General features: G+C 47.4%; 1 protein-coding gene across 7 annotated transcripts in view; it reads left to right on the top strand.

The window, feature by feature from the left end:
• The window catches only part of LOC135917632 (uncharacterized), a 39,044-nt gene that overhangs the window by 6,892 nt on the left and 12,248 nt on the right, over nt 1-19,904 (top strand). The window contains exons 1-4 of one of the 7 annotated variants that reach the window (XM_070528200.1): nt 2,937-3,312; nt 6,093-6,340; nt 8,969-9,007; nt 11,077-11,253. In XM_070528200.1, coding sequence (XP_070384301.1) covers nt 6,259-6,340; nt 8,969-9,007; nt 11,077-11,253 — 298 coding nt within the window. In that variant the 5' untranslated portion in view covers nt 2,937-3,312; nt 6,093-6,258. Of the gene's footprint in view, nt 1-2,936; nt 3,313-3,743; nt 3,889-5,596; nt 5,802-5,836; nt 5,856-6,092; nt 6,341-8,968; nt 9,008-11,076; nt 11,254-19,904 lie in introns of those variants that run through there. The other 6 variants (XM_070528199.1, XM_070528202.1, XM_065451202.1 and 3 more) reach the window with 6 other exon arrangements.

The following is a 19,904-nucleotide window of genomic DNA, read 5'->3' on the forward strand; positions in this document are numbered from 1 at the left end:
TTGAATTGAACTGAATTAGCTCAGATGTATTGGCTACCGTCATGTAGAAGTACGAGTTGGTCCTTGTGCAAGATCCTTGCGAATGTAAACCAGAACCTTACTACTACGGGCACAGGTAGTTGAAACGAAGGGTTCATATCCCGATAGTCTTATCGTGGCTGATAAGTTCGGTTCACAGATGACAAGTGTAGAAAAATAGTTTTCAAACGCGAACTGCCGGTAATCCGACATGCAAAATCTCAGGCCTCTCTCATTCAATTGGTATATTGGAATATGACATTCCATTGGGCTATGACCTGATAGTTGATAGTCCAGTCGCTGTGGTGTGAACATCTCTTCTTTTCCGTTGTCTTTCATGACTGATTTTTTTTTCCCTTCAACTACTCACGTGACCTAACTTCATGCACTTCCAGCACTAGAGCGGTTTTGATATAAAGGGGTGAACTGCGCGTCGGAAGTGGCCCACCTATATGCATGTGATGGAAGGGATTTGCCCTTAAATACGATCCTTACACACCGTGCCAAGACAAAACGTGTTTGTGATGACGGTGTTTTCTTTAGCTGGCTTGCTTAAGACCGACATATCTGGGTCGGCAGTGGTCTCGTCAACATCGTAAACTACGCCAGTACTGACTTCTTAGCCCAGCGGAATATGAGGGCGGACTTTCATCCCGTCAAGTTCCATGACTTTGCCCAAAGAATACAACGCAGCGGCCTGTTCAACTTTAATAGCTAGGACGTTCTGAAGTGTGTTTATTCTGATGTAGTTAATTTCGTTCTGAACCACCGCCTCTAGATGTGAAGACGCGGCCTACCTGTTGAGCCGTCTCAGGTTGTCAGTGGCGATAACTGGCGTGGAAAGGATGGTGAGTGCCTCGGTATCCCGCGAAGATCTCATGGTGGACCCACTCAATTCGATGATGTGCTGAGAAACCTTCTGTTTGCTTTGCGGCTCCGCACCAGCTCGAAGGTGTCGTGACAAGATTCTTCACTGCTGACATAGTACTGCATGGTGTCGTCGCTGTCAGTGTCGCTCTCGGTGCCGTTGCGCTTTCTGGAAGCAGCCACCGCGGACACTGCCGAGTCCGGCGGACGCGCGTGAGAATCCATCTTTATCGCAACTAAGCAGGAAACAGCAATTCACTGGCAAAGTCTAAGAAATTGTCAAAAGAAGTAGAGCTGGGAAACCCGGCGTTCTGTTGTTGTTGCTGTTGTTGTTGTTGTTGTTGTTGTTGTTGTTGTTGTTGTTGTTGTTGTTGTTGTTGTTGTTGTTGTTGTTGTTGTTGTTGTTGTTGTTGTTGTTGTTGTTGTTGTTGTTGTTGTTGTCCTGAGTGGCAGTGGCACATACCCAGAGTGGAGGATTGGCCCAGAATAGGGTGGTTCAATTAGGTGCATTATGCCTGAAAGGCACTTCGTCTTCTTCTCTCAGGTGCATTATCGGGTTGCTGAACGCAGTGGGACGTTAATTGGCCACATTGTTTAGCTCTTGACTCGCATCCCGAACGATAGCTGGGGGTTTCGTTTCTTTTTTCTCGCGCTGTTTGAATCACTTCCACTCACTACGTCTACGTGGTCGACCAGAGCTGCCATAATTCGTGCAAGCGCTGCGAGGGCGGTTTTCCTCGTTCTACGCATACCGCGTCACTCTGCCGTTTGCACGTCCACACGTTTGTTTATACATGTCCACTTTAAAGACGCTCTGCCACACTTTTCGGCAGTTTAACTATTAAAGCGTTTATCTTTCTTTGCGAAGTAACCGCGATTTCTTGTGAGCCTCACACAGCTTTCCGGCCGATCCCGAAAATAGTGCAGGGTGGTAAAAATACCACTGGAACCGGTGGTATCATGTTAGTGCGCAGCGGCAAGGTGGTAAGGGGAGCGTTTCCGTATGCTTTTCTCGTGGCAGTTTGCGTTTTGAGACGTTGCGCCTACAGTCGCATCGCTTCACGGGGTTTCGAACTGGTTCTTGAAGAAGTGGTCCTCAAAGTATCGATGGGCTCCCGCAAGCGCGTAAGGTACGGTGGTAAGGAGATGCGACGCCGATGACACATAGTGCAACGTATACGGCCCCAAATAACCACTTCCTAAGGTATTCTAAACGCACCCTTGGATAGCAGTGACAGGGATTGGGCCTTAATTATTATTTTTTTCTTTACTCCGTCCCTACCACTCTCCTCTCACCTATCGCGAACGCTCTAGCCCGGGCCGACAACTTTTTTTAAATAATCGACCGGCGCGTACTCTCAGAAGGGCCGACGCTCTCATGTAGATTGCAGTTAAGCGAAACGCCAAATCTTGCGAGCACAGCAACGGATGTTTCCATGCCGTTTATACCAGGGAAGCGGATTAGTGTACTTGAAATCATCTAATCATCAAATGCAGCAAACCAAATGAAAATGCCAGCCGCATACTTGAAAGCAGGAAAAAAAAAATGACGCGCCATTTATTCCCGTGAATCGCCAAAGCACCTGGGAGATTCCGCGTCTCCAGGCTGTCTCCGTGTCTCTTTTGCCAGGTGGAGCCAAAAAGAAAAAGAAAATATAGAAAGTGATTAAAAAAGAAGAAAAGTAAGATGTTTATCCGCGGCTTCCGCGAGCGCGACTAATCATTCTGTCGTCCTCGTGATGCTGTCACGACGCTGAAGCGACACGGTGTGCTAGAAAGCGGCCGCCAACCTTTGAAAGGAAAGCTGGCGGTCACAAGCGCACACACGTCGCGGTGCTTTCAGTTCACTCCGTCGTGATCCCTGAATTCCCTCTTTCTCTCCGTCGTCTCTGCTAATCTTTCTTCCTGCTTTCTCCTCGTTCTTCTTCTTCTAAGTTCTTAACTGCCGCCGCGCTTCAGAGCATTTTCTTTCTCTCTCTCTCTCTCTCCTTTGCCTGCTGCCCAGTATACACTGCTGGGCCAAGCGCAAGGAGGACACGTTTTCGATATTGTGAACTTCCGCGCAATAGGGTTCAGCTTAGTGGCCGGCCTCGGTGCCGCCTGCGACAAGTGCGTGCATGTGTATTGCCGAGTGCAGGGATCTTTAGCCTAACCCCAGCGATACCGCAGCAACCCTGCTGTACTACTTCTCCAAGGAACATATAGTTTCAGGCTCTCAACGAATTGGATTTCGCAAGGCCATTAATACCAGTGGAACTACTTTGTTCACTGCAAGATCGACTGCTTTCCGGACTACTTCGTGCGTTTGTTTCAATAGGCAAGTTCCGTGCGCTCTGCTCCAACCTCCGCGGCGCTGTACGCAGACGTGAAAAGGGCACCCTGAGCGCTATGTCCGCCATCTTACTTCAGCTGACTACGTATTCCGACGTAAGCGGTCTCGTCACATAGTCACATAAGGGTTTCGTGTTTATTGCTTACTTGCGCTTTCCGAATACATATTTCTTCCTCTTCTTCTCTCTTCGTACTAGAGTGTTCGTCCTCTTTTCTATTCCCCTGACCAAGCGCCTTCGCGCTTAGAGGGCTGCTACAGGTTGCGTCTCCTTTCGGGTGGAACCTAAAGCTAGAAGATTAAACAGGCGAATCACGTCTGCCGTCCATCACAACGAGCCTCTTGTTAAGACCCGCTTTGTACGCAAGAAAGCTGCAAGCGAAGAGCAACTGTTTCCGTGGTTCTCTGTATAGTTGTAACAGATCGGTGTTCTTGAAGTGGCTGTGGTCTGGCAGAGTGGCGGCTTCAAAACGTGCTGTGGGAATAACCTGTTTGTTTCTGCGCTTTTGGTCTCGAGACGTGCTAAATAGAAAAACTCATTCCGTCGCCATTGAATGGAGATGCAAACCGTGTAAGAGGCAGGTCTGATGGCGTTGGGAAAAGCCGTTCCAGACGCCGCTGCCAGACCCTGCGACGCAGGAGTTAGCTCCAGTGGCGACGACGGTACGGCTGTGGTGCGTGAGTCAGGTCTTTTCGTTAACTACCTCATTGCTTCAGACGTACGTATAGCAGAAGCTTTTCCTTTGTCAAATGCGCGCTTTAATGCGTCGCCGAAACATTGCGGAAAGCGTGAGAGGGACTGTACGGATCGTAACGTTGTAAATTAGAATAGTTATCTCTATTTACGTATCGAATTCGCTCGCGCAGCACACGACCTGGAGGAAACACCATTCAGGTTGGCCGGAGAGATGCCAACGCATGAGCAGGCTGGGTACATCGAGTCCTGTTAAACAGTGTGAAACAGCGCGAAAAAAATGGAACACAAGCTACACAGCAATAGCTCGAATGCTATTCACATTACCGTCGAGAGTCATCGTGAGACGAGTTTTGCTGCACGTTTTTGTAGTTATACCCGTTATTTCCGGCCTAAAACGTTAACTGCTAGTCGGCACTTGCGTCGTAATCTTCTAGTTCTTTGTTGACGTCTTTTGCGCTGTTTATCTCACATAGTGCAGGCTGGCTACCGGAATAGTCGTGCATGCGAATCCTCATTGCAAGGAATGCGAGGCATCCTATACTACGGAACACGCCTCGTGCATCTGCTCATGATATGCCCTGCAATGTCAATTATCGGCACAGCATTTGTTCAAGTTTACCAATCAGCCTTGGTCTGGGAAGGTTCTATTGCTACCATGACTGAAGCTGTGTTCTTGTCGGCGTAATGTTTTAAAGGCTCTTCATCGAATTCTTACACGAGAGCAGTTTAACTTGTAGACATTGAAGAGTCCTTGCCGTTCGAATTCGCTCACTGCCATCTTCATCATAAACATCGAGACCTCCCTCCCCCTCTCTCCTTTAACTCCCGTCTCCCTTCCCCAATGCTGTGTAGCAGGCCGACCTCTCAGCTTTTCTGTGACAATAGCTGCCTCTCAAACAGTACAGAATACACCGAAAATATTATCCACGAGGCCACGCTAGTTAGAGTCCACGCCATGCATAGGAATGCTTAGCGAGTTTAACGGGAAAGCTTCTCGTTGCATATTCGCGTCACTCTCTAGATGCACGAGTACGGCCATTGCACTGAAAAATGATCCTTCGCGTAACTCAACCCTACGCGAAGGCCTCTCCCGTTGCGTCTGTGTCATCCACAACGACATGTTTGCTGTACCACGGCTATACGACGTCTGGATAAACTTTCACTTGTCGTCACGAAGTGCAGTAAAAAACGTTCATTGGGCGTGAAGACACATATATAGTGCAGACTATCGTGAAGTTCGTGTCCCGTGCCGTCAGAGATAAAAATAAATGATGGCAGGAAGGTCTGCATGACTGTCACGGACGTTCACACTTGTTTGTCTTGCAGCACTTTGTATTCGCTCACTTTGGAGAACATTCTATATACACCTCGTGTCGCTGTCGTCCTTCTGGGCTACACGCTACACGCTACACGTACTCGGCTGGAATTTCTAGCAGGCTGTAATCAAAGAAAGATGGAAAAGAAGAGAAAGAAAAACGCCGAGGGGCCAGTAGCCGCGGAGCTTACACGCTTCTACCTGACGGCAGCAGCACGGTTCTCAAAAACTTCCAAGCGGTCGCAAGAACTCGCCTTTCTCTGTCCGTCGCCTTTAAAGCACTTGGAGCTTCTCTTGGAAAAAAACCAGCCGTTCCTGGTCCCGTCGAGAAAGCTGCTGGTTCCTGCTGAGAATTTACGGCGTCCTTTCAGCAAAAACCCTCACCGGCGAGCGTCTCGGCTTCCCCGGCGCCAAGCGTATCGTCGTAGCCTAGCTGTCTCGAGAGGCTTGCATGCAGGTCTCTACGTGCTCGGCTTCGCGGGGGCTACACCAGCAGCGTCGCTGCGCCGCAACATAGCCGAAGACCACGGCGACTCGAAGTGCTTTGACATGCAAACGAGCTCGAGGTGTTTCAGGTGGGCGACTCACACGACGGAGGCACCGATCTTGACGGAGTGCTCCGCAACAAGGTTTCCTTTCTTAACGTCCGCACAGCGAATGGAAATGTCTCTCGCGTCGTCGCCGCTCCCGTAGGCAAACACACAACTTGTGACAACATCACCCCCCCCCCCCACCTCCGTCAGTCCCACCCCCACACCCAGCTCGTTCTCACTGTACACGGGCACGATGCAGACACGCATATAATCGGTGGCGTTACGGCGGATCGGCCGTGACTGTGAGGCCTTTCGCGTGCTTGCAAATTGCAGAGAGGCGGCCACAAATTTACGGCGCCGCACCACCGCCGCTAGCTGAGGCACGGCGGACGCCTGCGCGTGCGGGATTCGTGACGGAAGGGACCGGAGGACCGCGGCCCGCGTTGGCGTCAGCTGGACAGCCGGAAACCGCTCGGCTGTCATCCGCGTCCGGCTCACAATGGCGAAGGAGACGAGGTGGCCACAGCGGCTGGTTCCGGTGCTGGGACGACTTCCTGCTCTCCTGCTGCTGGCGACACTCGGTGAGACTCGACGGCATCGAACTTAAAAGATTTAGCACAAAAAAAGAAAGAAAGGAGCTCGAAGATTTGGAATATCGGAGGGGTTCATGGAGCAGTCGTATACCTTAATGCAGGCCTATGAAGCCATGGAACAAAGAGTAGGGGAAATTAACTGCCTTTTTTTTGGTTTAGTTTATACCTAAGCGTTATTATGAATTGGGGCAAATTTGCGATGATCTTCCTATACTTAAAATAGAAAAAAAAAGAAAACGAAAGCTATCACTACGTACCACTGAGGGGAGCCGAGCCCATGACCCATTTCTCCTGGGGGCACTCGGTGAGACTCGAGAACTTAAAAGATTCGGCACAAAAAAAGAAAAAAGGAGCTGGAAGATTTGGAACATCGGAGGGGTTCATGGAGCAGTCGTGTACCTTAATGCAGGCCTATGAAGCCATGGAACAAAGAGTAGGGGAAATTAACTGCCTTTTTTTTGGTTTAGTTTATACCTAAGCGTTATTATGAATTGGGGTAAATTTGCGATGATCTTCCTATACTTGAAATAGAAAAAAAAAGAAAACGAAAGCTATCACTACGTACCACTGAGGGGAGCCGAGCCCATGACCCATTTCTTCGGAATCAGTGTGTATACGTTTACTAGATCTAGGCTTGGCAATGATACCCGCCGCGGTCGCTTAATGGCCCTGAGGTTGCGCTGGTAAGCTATAGAGAGGTCGCGGGTTGGTACCGTCGCTGCGGCCGCACTTCAATGGGGCCGAAACGCGGGAACGCTCGTGCACTTAGATTTAGCTGCTCGTTTAAGAAGCCCAATTGGTCAGAATCAATCGGGAGTTCTCCACTGCGGTGTGTCTCACAAGTGAATCGGGAATATGCCAAAAAAAATTAATGAAAAAAACATCCCAGAATTTAACTTCTTTTTTTTTTTTAGAACCTTGGGAATGATAGCTGGCTCCAATAATCTCGATAATGGCAGGCGGATGAGGAATGTCGTTTCAACCGCAGCTGTCAAGTGATACAGTATTTTGAGAGCACGGAAGTTAGGGTCTGTAATTACACTGACCCTTACTTTAAAAAAAAGTGAAGCTGATCACAAACTGAAACCTCGTATATATTTAAACACCTTTCAGTAAAAAAAAAAAAAACAGGTAATTTCATCTTTGCTTCGTTTCCTCTACTATGCGCAGGAACGAAAGTTTAACGCTCCAAAATCGCTGCCTAACAAATTCGACAGTGCTGGAGAAGTGCCAATAGATTGGCCAGCAAGTGCGGTTATTTAACTGCACACAAATCACAGTGAATCTGCATTTTTCTTTTTACAGTCTCTCTTAAATCGAAGTGGCCGGTAATCGAAACCGCGACTTTGCGTGGTGAGAGTCGGTCATAACTGACAGCGCTGCCTTTTTTGTGTGTTCCGTATATTTGATGTATTACGAGGGGCATCCGATGACTGTCAATCATTCCATCTTGTCTCGAAATCTCTGAAGCCTTCGACGTTTCCAGCGCGTCTCCGCTGTAGCAAAAGAGGCGGCATGCTACGTGTTGTGTTTTTATTCTTACAGGTTTACTGATCTTTTTGCCGAAAAAAAAACTACGTCAAGGGAAGACAGCGGTGTGGATATCAGGGAGAAAATAGGGATGCAGGTATTCTAGTTGATGATAAGATGGAGAGATGGGATAGGGTAGGCCGTGGGGCGATCCCTTTTGAGTTTTACGGAAATTTGTACATACCGCCTGTGGGAGGTAGCGTAATTCTCGTGCTTGAGCTGGATTATTCGGAGAGACGTACACTGCTAGTGCGAGAGATCGGTACGCATACTCAACTAATTAACAAAATGTCACTAATTAAGTTATCACGTAATCACTTGACGGCACATACTGCAATTTACGAATTGTAGCCGGTGAGTTTCCACATGCATCCACGCGAAATGAGTTTCCAGGATTACACCAGTTTCGAGATATTTCCCAAAATGCAGAATGAAAGTCATGGGCGTTCCAGTTAGTTTGGTGCTTGAATACATAAAAGAGCGTTTTGTTAAAAGAAAGTGAGTGGAACAAAATTGCTGTGTTACGGCGAGTTTGATGGCGCTTGTCTCCAAACTGGTGTCATTCTGGAAATTCATTCCGGGAGGATACGACCTGCAAGCTGACGGGCTAAAATTCGTAAATCGCCGTATGTGTGGTATAATAATTAATGTGTTAATTAGAGAATTATTGTTAATTGTTTGAATACATGTTTCACTATTTCGCGAAATTTATGTCCGCCTCTCTGAACAATGCAGCTCAGGGGCTGGAAATATGTTATCTGCAACAGGCGATTTTTCAAAATACCACATAACTTAAAAATGATCGCCCCGTATAGAGTAGATAACCGGCGGTCCACTAGAGTTGTAAATGAGTTCAAAGGAAATGTAAGCGCAATAGAGGACACCGCAGAACCAGCCGTTGTGAGGAAATCAGAAAATTTCCAGGCATAACATGGTGTCAGCTGGCACAAGAAAGAGCTAACTGGAGTTCACCAGGGGAGGTCTTCGTCCGGCAGTGGACAGAAACATAGGTTGATGATTATCACGGTGACTGTAAAACCTTAACGCATAAATTAACTTTGTTTCTCCACCGCCTTTATTGCGCAGCTGTCACGGTAGTCCGAGGACAGAACGCAGGGACATCAGGTGAGTCACGCTATAATACCATGCTACTACCACAAGCCGCGTGCATGTGTTGATACGAAGTTACTGCGTCACATCATAACAAAAAAAAAAAGTTTGTACAACAAAGAAAGGAATCGGAGAAAAGTGTATGTCACCTGGGTTAATATTAAACGAGAAGAAAGGGGGTTAACCAAGGGGCCCGATTTTTATTAGTGATATCATAAGAAGCCAACAAACACTGACACCATTGACAACATAGGAGAAATTACTTGTGCTTAATAGATGAACTAAAGAAACGATGAAAGTGGATGAAAAAGCAACTTGCCGCAGGTGGGGAACGATGCCAAGTTTGTGGGATCGTTCCCCACCTGCGGCAAGTTGCTTCTTCATCCACTTTAATTTCCATTAATTTATCGTTTCTTTAGTTCATTTATTAAGCACAAGAAATTTCCTCTATGTTGTCGTTGGCGTCAGAGTTAAAACAAGCATTTTTAGTTTGAGCAGACAAAAAAGAAATCAAGCCTCTTCCGCCCTGCGAAATTGAATGACCAACGGAGCTGTAACCATCGTGGTAAGAAAACTTGTGGTAAAGACTTTATTGGCATCACTCATTTTCCCTTAGTAACCAAGGTCACAATGCCTTTGTGGTGGCTATGATATACACTGATTGGCATACTCGCAGCTGCAAACACATTGTTTGATGATGTGAAATCTATGCACGTATGCCGCTGGGTGATCGGTTCGGCCGGGTTGGTGTGGCATTTCGCAAGCAATACGTCTGCAACACGAAACGCGTAAACCACTCCTTTTTCGGACCAGAGGTATCCACATTGAAATCACCGACAACGACCACAGCGTTAGTGTCATCGCAGCTAACCCACGCAAAGTGGCTATCTATGGACGTGAAAGAACACCACCAATACGCGCAAAGTGCCTCGAGTGGCTCCAGTCACGCGGAAATTTTCCGTGTATTCGCGGTGTTCTTTCATGTCCATAGATACCCACTTTGCGTAGGTTAGCTGCGATGACACTAACGCTGTGGTCGTTGTCGGTGATTTCAATGTGGATGCCTCTGGACCGAAAAAGGAGTGGTTTACGCGATTCGTGTTGCAGACGTATCGCTTGCGATATGCCACACCAGTCCGGCCTAACCGATCACCCAGCGACGTGCGTGCATCGATTTCACATCATCAAACAATGTGTCTTCTTTCACGCTCGGGCAAACACTTTTATGGAGCGCTTATTGAGCAGCAGAAAGCTGTATCGGGAGTTTCTCATGTTGCTCCGCAATTTTATCATTGACACTTTTCATGTAGTTATAATACCCGAGAAGTTGGTGCATTAATTAAGACTAATTTTGTAATTAGGTGGAATAAAAAAAAATTGATCTGAGTGTCTCCAAGCGACGGCAAACAGTATTACCTTGGTTCTGTCCAGCTACTTGGCCCTCGCATGTTTTTAAATCTTGGTGCGTGATAGTCGGGACACCTTGCATACATACACAAGAAAATGAACAGAACCAAGAGGCTACTCACCCGCAGTTTTCAACAAATACATGTGGCGCGTCGTTGAACAACATGGAAAACAAGAAAGTGATATTTGGCACGGACAAAAAACGGCTAATAATAGACCCAATTTTTGATAGAGTGTGGTAAAGAAGAAAAAGATCACAGTGCACCCATGCCTAGGTATACTAAGAATAGTAAATATTCAACATAAATTCTGACGGATGTTCTCTAGCGTTCATAAATCCTCAATCATCCAAACCTGGTTTTCTGGTGCAATGTCAAACTCGAAGGGGCATTCCGGTGCATTAATTAATCGCATTACCTGGTGTACATAGTTTGATTTTCATAACTGGTCCATGTTCTCGGCAATCTTACTACATTTCTTCTGGCTGGATAACAATGACTATCCTCCTTGCCTGTGTATACACAGCTTATTGTTATGTATACCCCTTTAGTGGTTTGAAACAATATATTTGGCTCACTTTCAACGTGCATCTTGAGCGAATACGCGCGCATGGAGGGCGGGTCTCTGGGGGTCCTGGCCGAGGTGGCTTACTGGGACACAATTGCCCGCGAGCGCAGACCCGTGCTGGTACGGCAACAACGGCGAGTGCCAGGCGAGCTGCTCGATGTACTACGGCGCTGGGGGGCGCTGTCGGGGCCACCAGTGCGTGTGCACACCGTCCAACACGTTCCCAGGATTCCCTCCGCAGCTCGGACCACAGCCTGGCTTTGGAGGCCGCATGAGCGAGGAAAGGAGTGAGAAAAGTTTTTGCTCGATACATACTGATGGATCATAATGAAAGTAGACAGTTAAAAACAGGGAACGAGGACAAGATAGAGGACTGAACGAGTGGTCGTCCGTTCTATCTCGTCCGCGTTCCCATTTTGCGCTCTATACTTTCATTTTGCAAGAGTCGTGAGTAGGGTAGTGGCCAAATACTGCATTAGGGAGGCCAATTTATTATTCGGTACTATACTGGTGAGGGAGTGTCCTTGTTGACGCATAGTGGGCCTTACCAATTTGGTTGCACCTGGACAAGTATATAGTCCCACAGGCTATACAGTTAGACAGGATTAATTGAAAATCACTGGTAGAGGCCTTCGTCCCGGCAGTGGACATAAATATAGGCTGATGATGATGGTGATGATGATGATACTGATGATACTGATGCTGCTGCTGATGATGATAATGACGACGACTTTCATTTTTGGCGGAAACCAATTCGCCAAGCTTGCTGAATCACTGCAATAGTGATAGAAGTTCAGCGACGAATTGGAACCTTTTATTGTAACCTTTATGTCGTTTCGTACGTCTACTTGTTCTAGGCGTGAAAATACGTTATAGCGAAGACTTCTTTGCCTAACTTCTCGGATTCGGCGTCGCTACCGCTGTTGCCATTGCTGTCTGCTACTGGGTTGTGCGGCACCTCGGCGGTAGTATCTATACGTAGGTACTGTCTTGCACAACGGGCCGGTACCGAACATTGTACAAACCTGCCTTTCACATATAGCGTGAACCCAGGAGTCTCTGGGCGACAGCTGACGTATTCACGTAAGCGTGGACTTGCACGACGTCCAGCACAAATACGCCGTCGTCGTCATTTTATCGCCTTCTTTCCATTCTGATTATTCCTTCATTTTTATGCCGTCGTCGTCGATCTACTGTCCTCACTCTGTCGCCGTCACTGCGCTGGTCATCTTGTCCTTATCACACCGCCTTTGTAGCACCGCCGTCTTCCCGCTGTCACCATCATTCTGTTGTCGCCTTTCCTTTGTCATGATTGCGTTGTCGTCATTCCATATCTTCATAATGGCGTGGTTCTCCATTTCTCTGCCCCAATTGCCTATTTGCTTTTTGTGCTGGTTTTCCTCAGTCCGGTCACAAAGCCACCAGGAAACAGAGCTCACCAAATTCACTTAGACTAATTTAAGTTGCGCTAAGGCAGGCTCGCTGCGACGTACAGGCCCACAGACTCGCTTCAGTTCATGAACCCACCGAACTAATTCAGGCTTTCAGAAACATCGTCTCAACTTCGGTTCATGGATACAAAGAGCCAGAACAACTCGGGAACATGGACCGTGTGCACTCACAATCACAATTCGTGAATGCTCACGAACTCAAACGTGCTTGAAATCACACGTGATGTAAATTGTTATTTGAACGCACTCAGAGACATATCGACTCCGATTCATTGGAACTCGCTCCGACCAACAGTGCCAGGTATGCCTGTACTCCTTTAGATTAATTTAGGCTCACGATCCCGCCTACCCTGGACTCATTGCGACTTCCTCAGACTCGCACCCACTCTGACTTAGAGGGACTCACTTTGACCCACACGTGGCTCTGAGTCTGAGTGATTTTGCCAGCGTGGGTATTTGTCATACGACAATGACTTCAAAGACTCTTGGAAGTGTTGGAAAATTTAATGGAAGGTGTCGTTGGTACGGGGGGACATCGTTCGGTGAATGGTTGCGTTTTCACGCACGTAGATTTCGCGCTCAAGGATCGGACGGGTGTTAGGCGCACAGCGCATGCGCGTAAATTGTGAGACACGTGTGCCGCGAAGTTCGCGTGATTCTCCGCACGACGTCTCATACACTGAGAACCACATTCAAGTTTCCTATATGTTGAAGGAAATGCAGCGATACACTCGGCCACGACACAAAGATGATATGTTGAGGATGTGTGCGGCCACAGTTCCCGAGGATTCCAGTCAACTGTATGTGGTTGACTGTGACTGAAAAACGTGGGGGTCGAGAGCAGCTAGCACACAGAGGATGGGCGCTGTGTCTTCATTGCAGCAACCGGAATGCCTGAAGATAGACGCCCGTTACCAGGTTAAACAGAGACACGGAAACACTCTTCAGTGGCTGCTGAAGAGGTTTGGCTTGACCATACGCGTAGCATGTTAGATGTCGATTGTGACATATGAAATCTCGGCATTCACACATATACACGCACACAACATACACAAGCACAGCACACACCGTTACGACTCGTTAAAGTGTCTGGTACAAGCCAGTGTCTACGAGGAAGGCTAACCCCGTATTCTGGAACGTAACCTGCACTCAGCCCTCTACTCAATCTCGATGATGGTCACGACTAATAACTGTTGGCGTCCCCTTTGAAACGGGGCGGGGACAGATAGGCCCCTAGCCTGGTTGAGTTATTCAGGTATGCTGTACATGTTTTTTGTTCTAGCACTTCTGCATACATCTCATAAATTTTTTTTGTCTTCCTCAGAACTTCTCTGTCTACAATGTACCGCTACCTATGTCTGTAACGGATCCGGTTGTATCTATCTTCCCCGCTTTTTTTTTCCACCACTACTCTAAAGGACTCTAGCTTTTCTTGACTGCTGACCGGTACATGCTTCCGTCCACTTTAAATCCAAGCGCTTTTGGAAGGTGTGACTTTACCTAGGGATGTCACTGCGCAAATCCTTGACGACGATGACGATAACGATGATTTATTGGCCTCGCCTTTGAAACGGGATGGTGAAAAAATAGTCACCAAGCCTGCTCAAGAAAATGGATGGCAGCGCCATCCTTCCACAAAAGTGGTCACTAACCAATTCACTGACGCTCCACGGCAATTCTGGGGAAGCGTAGCGCCTTACTCAGTCGAGGATCGGCGCTGTGTTCACTTCGGTTGTATACTCCGTTGTGTGGAGGAAGAGCTTGGATTAAAGGATCGTTTGAGAAGCACGGAGCTATTGGCGGCGAGGAGTTACGGAGTCGCCCTCTATCGGAAGCGCCTGGCTGGCGTAGTATGAGGGATCACGTGGCGCGCTCCTCATAGCTTTTGCTGTCAGCGCTCACTGAAAACACCACGCGCGAGCTTTCCCGGACATTTCTGTAAGCACTTTCAAAACGAGAGAAGTTTCTTACTGTCTAAATAATAATCTTGGGCAAACTGAAAGCACACAATCGTTTACAGTCGCTATCTCTTTACCGAATACGTACAGTGAACGCCACTGCGCGCGGTCGCCGCGATGGAGTCTGCCGAACCGGCTTCTTGTGTGAAAAGGTAGGTGAACGCTGAGAGCAAACTATATGAAATATGTTCTTATAGTGCTTGTATAACTAAATGGAGCGTAATAGAATGAAGCCTCAATGCAGGGATCGCACAGATTCGCAGCGACCGACTGCGCGTCTGCATGCTTGTCCGCGCACTGTTTCGCTTTCTCCGCGCGTGCGTTTTCGCACCGTGCCATGAGCTTTAGGCCGCAGAATATGAGTATTTGACAGTATACAAGCAACCATTGTTGCGTAGGCGCTATCAGAGCTGTTCAAAAATAATTTCATTGTAGAGACTTCGACGCCTACGGGGACTGTGATGTGCCGTCGCGACGATTCAATCTTTTTTTTTTCTTCAAAATTCTTTGACCATTCCATACTATTTCTCGAGTTGCGTCGCACTGTATGTTTATCGGCGTTTTCAGCGTGCAATTTCCCGCTGCTCCTTTTTTGTAATCCAGTGCATTAATTCATAACACAAACATGACCATATGCCATGCTTTCTTCAAATGTGCTTCTTACCGCTGCCTTTCCACTCCACTGAACTTGCCAGTATCTATAGTATCGACAAGTTGATAGACCAAACCGTCATGACATTAGTCGGGCAGCGGACTCGGGCGTGCGTCTCAGTGCGCGTTTTCAGAACATCGCAGACCGGGCGCCGTAGCAGAAATCTTTCCCGCGTCTGTGCTTGCTGCATACCCGAGTTGTAGCCGATGACTGTTTGACGGTTTTATGTTTCGCGAGCCAAGCTTCACACAGTTTCTTGTCCTGCAGCTACGTGTGAATAAGGCTGACACCGGCCTCCGTGACGTGCGTCCGGCCCTGCGGCACCGAGCAGTAGCCTACCATGTCGCGCGCCTTCAAAGGTAGCCACTACCTATTGTAGTGCTTTCAAGCGTTGTAAAGGAGACACTCGAAGCGGGAAAATTTCGCCACTAAATGAAAACCGCAGCGTGCGAGGGAATTTAAACTCGTTTTCAGCTCGCTTCGGCGCGCCCGAAGCAGCCGACGCGGCCGCTATGTCCACGTGATCCCTCCTAGCACGTCACGCCGACGGTGGCGCCAGCTTTTCCAGTGGTGGAGCTCGAGGCCAATAGTTGTTCGTTGGGTATACGAACAACTACCAGCTCCGATCGAAGGTTTACGTAGAGCCTTTATCGGAAGTATACGGGGCTACTCCGCGCCTTCACCTGTGTGGTGCGATGCTCGTGGCACTCCTCATGCTGCCGACCTCTAGAAGATGCTGAGTGTGAAAGGTACATTGGCTAATGCTTGCGTTGGGGCTAGATGGAATATCATACTTGTAACGCAGCGCTGAGAATTCGAGACATACACAGGATGAAAAGAGCACAGACGAAGCGCATCTAACAAGCGTTTAATAAAGCAAACAGGGGCTGTACAATGCGAGCTGCAATGCCACGCACAAAGAGTAGTGTGAAAACTGAGCTTGAAACATGCGTCTTATCTATTGGAAACTTTCCTATGCAATCGATTAAGCCGGAGTGTGCGCACAACCAAGAATTTGGCTTAAAGGGAAGCTGAAATGTTTTCCAGAAAAAATGAGTGAACATCTGTACATAATGGTTTTCAACCCTCCGAATTTGAATATCGTATCGAAATTGAGCGAAAGAAAGCGCAAATATATTTTATTTCGACGAAAAGTGCAGCAGCGGACACGCCCAGCTCGCGCGTCTCGTTTCCGCCTGTGATTGGTCGGACGCCTCGTGACGTCAACTCTAGTAACCGACCGCTGCCGCTACACATGAAGCGTGGTGCCAGGTAGTTTGGTGCTGTTTTTCTGAGACGGTAATGAAAAATTTAGAGAGACTGCGTTTTTCTGAGGAGTTCGGCGTTACTCCCTACATGTACGAGCCGATTGCGAAGAGCCGGCCTCTCGAAGAAGCAAACGATGCTGGTGCGAGCAGTGCTTTCGACGCGAACGAAAGCAAAGTCTTGGGATCTCCTCGTGTGGGAAATGCTCTTTGGTGAGTATGCTTTTTCAAAGCGATCTAGTGATCTCGCCGATCTTTCGCCGACCTGGTGAGCTCGTTTCCGGTCAAACAACTGTAGTGTTCTGTTCCTGCATGCCTCCTCGTGGAACGTAAGCGGGGATGCGATCGTCGGCATTTGTGCGCTGTCCAAAGCTGTCGGCAATCTACAAAGACGGCTTAAACGCGTGAAAAGCTTCCCCGTTCATGCAGTACGTGTAGTGACCTTCATCTGTTGACTACCACGTTGACTACCACTCACGTTGATTACCACTCACGTTGATTACCACTCACGTTGACTACCATGCACGTTGACAACCACTCTACAAACACGCAGACGCACCAAAGAAGGAATGCAGGGTCGATTGAAGCAGATTACGATGGCGCGCGCGCAGAAACAAGCGCGGTCAGGCAGGGTCGCGGACGCTGCGAAGGAACGAAACACTAGAGTTGACGTCACAACACCGCGGTTTCCGGTCTCCGCTCGCATCGTCAGCGTCTGCAGCAGCGCGCGGCATTCGACGGGGGGCGGAGCTACAGCGCAATTTCAACCGACGATTACGTCGCTCTTAGTTGAAAAAAAAAAACCCCAAATTTTACCTACATGGTTTATAAGGTTCCCGCATCCGTATATGAGCGTCTCATTGAATTCGAAAGATTCTTCAGCTTCCCTTTAAGCAAAGCTTCTTGTACATTCATTTTATAATTTGTGATTATGTTTTGATAGAACTACTTAGAACAATGTGAAAAGAAATATCTCTATTGTCACAGTAATGCTGATAAGACCCCATTTGCATGCAGCTGTTCCTTTACAGGCTGAAAATACGACGTAATAATCATGAGCTCCAGGTTTTGCGCACTCAGAATTAAGGACTACAAACAGCAGAGCATAGAAAAGAGTGCAACTAAGCACTAGAAAGCGAGCAAGGAATGGGGCTTTCTTTGTGGAAGGGCACTGCCGGGTGGTATTTCTAAATGTTCATATTATGTAGATCAAATGAATTTTAAAGTTTTGGTTGAATACATGGGCAGTCACTTAGCAAGTGAAGATATATTATAATGCCGAAAACCTTTGCTATAATGACCTACAATATAGAGAGCAATATTCAAGAAAATCCTCTTGTCGGTGTTACGGAGCTTTGTCTTCCCTTGTTGGCATTCTCATAGATGTTGCTATATTTCCTGTGCTCGCAAGATGTGCAATGCTAATACTTTTCTTGACGTGCCACTTTTCATCACACAAACAAAAAATACATTTCTTTGAAATGCAGAATTGATTAGCAAAAACCAGTATTCAGACTGTGTATCCTCATCTTTGATTTTTTGCCTTGTATGAAGTTTTTTTTTAGTGATGACTGCTTCTAATTATTGAACGTAACTGCTTCAAGGCAACACAACAGCTTCTGCTAATCGAAATTCATAGTAGTTTTCGGCTCGGTATTGAGATGAAGATGAAGAGGTTATACCACTCCGACGACCATTTTCTTTTCTTCAAATGAAAATAAAAGAAAAAGACGTAGCCACCTGATAATGGTGACGGCTACTCCGTTTCTCATAACGGAAACAACAATATGAAAAATATGTACGAATGTGAAAGAAACACGTCATAGGGTCAGAAATCCAAAATACACGGTCCGACGACCTACATCGTGCTTAAGATTTCTCTTTCGTAAGAGCTCCTAAACCAGCACACGTTCTTGGGTAGAGATTCACAAAACGAGTGAAAAATACAATTGCTGGGTGAACTAGAGGTTAGGGAGCATTCATGGGTGCGATTGGCAGCAAGAGTTTGCAGCTTTAGAAGAGCCGGTTAACGCGCGAGTAAATAAAAAGATGCAAAAAGATATCAGTTGAAACAATGACTTGAGTAGCATAGCAGCAATGCATCGGGTAATTTCGAAGGAGTTAAGATGGCGACAAGGAGTTTGGAGTGCAATGCATGGGGTAGCTGGAAGGCAGCAGCTTGGTCTTTCAAGGGACGTTAGCCCTAGTAGCTCAACGTAGGCGTCGTCACGGTGGTATACAGAAGTGTACTCAAAGCAAGAAAAAAAATAAAGAAAAAAACGACTAATATAGAGGTGCAGCAAAGCCCCATCTTGCGCCCCCTGTTGTTTTACAGGGGAGCTGCATATGGCCAACCGATACATACGTCTGTCCGCCCGTTTGTCGCAGGTACACCGAGAACTCCAGCGCAACCCCGTGTGCATGCGCGAAAAGATTTGAAAAGAAAGAGGGGGGCGCGATTGGCTGCACCAGTAGTGACGTCGGTAGTGACGTCGTAGAGGAGCGCGCGCAGCCGTTTCTCTCCGGCTCCTCAGTGGTCACGCCACACGTCACACATAATCCTAAGGAGCAGACAGCTTTCGATCAGCTACACCGAGGGCAGGAGCGGGAACGAGCGTGTCTCCCCCGTGCCGATGCTCCGGCGCGGGCACAAGAACTGGCGTATGCAGCCGATAGCAAGCAGCAACTGCGTACCGAGGATCAGGCAGCCTAACAAGCCGACATTCAATGAACCGTCGGGGTTAACCCAGTGATAAGCACCGGAGCCGCACGTTTCGGCTTCACTGGTTAACCATTTGCACGGAGTGCTCGGGCGGTGATTTTTTTTTTAGGTTATAACAACCTACCTGATTTCATGACGCACCGTTATTCCTTGCTGTACGCTGACGATACTAGAATATTTACTCTGATAAAAGCGGGAACTGCCTAGAAGATAAACTTAGTGAAGACCTCCTCAACATATTGCACTGGTGTAAATTAAACAGATTAAAACTTAATCCAGCTAAAACAAAATTCATTGTCTTTACATCGCATTATTGGTCAATCATTCCTGTTCCTTCCATTTGTTCGCCACAATATAGAGTCCACTAGCGATGACTGCATGTATTTGGGTGTCATACCAGACAGAAACTTAAAATTTAAATTTAAATCCGCCAACATAGCCTGGTTTTCGGAATGACCATTACCTTACCACTATAACACACTAGCGCAAGATTTTTTTAGACTGGTCTTCGCATTTTCGCACACTGAGCTATTCCGGCATCCTAATAGAAAACTTCAACCGGGTCAAAAAACTTTGATGTGCTGCTACCATCTGAACGTGACTTACTTGGCTTACCTGGCGCGTCCTAAAACTGCAATAAAAAAAGTTGTTTAGAGACTGCAAGTACTCAAACTTTGAGGCAATCAGGTGTGAGTTCGGCACACTCGTACGCATTTTTTACCACTTCGATGAACTGAGTGTTCAATCTAAAGGGAGTAGGTCTGTAGCTAAAGTCGCTGAATTAATCAACAAATACATCCCGGCTCACCGAATAATGTTATTTGGCAATACACCTTAGTATAATGTTACTATTAAGCCCGGGTACGTCCTAGTGACATGAGCTGAGTATC

Source organism: Dermacentor albipictus, chromosome 10, assembly GCF_038994185.2.
Source record: "Dermacentor albipictus isolate Rhodes 1998 colony chromosome 10, USDA_Dalb.pri_finalv2, whole genome shotgun sequence".
In the NCBI taxonomy this organism is placed as follows: domain Eukaryota; kingdom Metazoa; phylum Arthropoda; class Arachnida; order Ixodida; family Ixodidae; genus Dermacentor; species Dermacentor albipictus.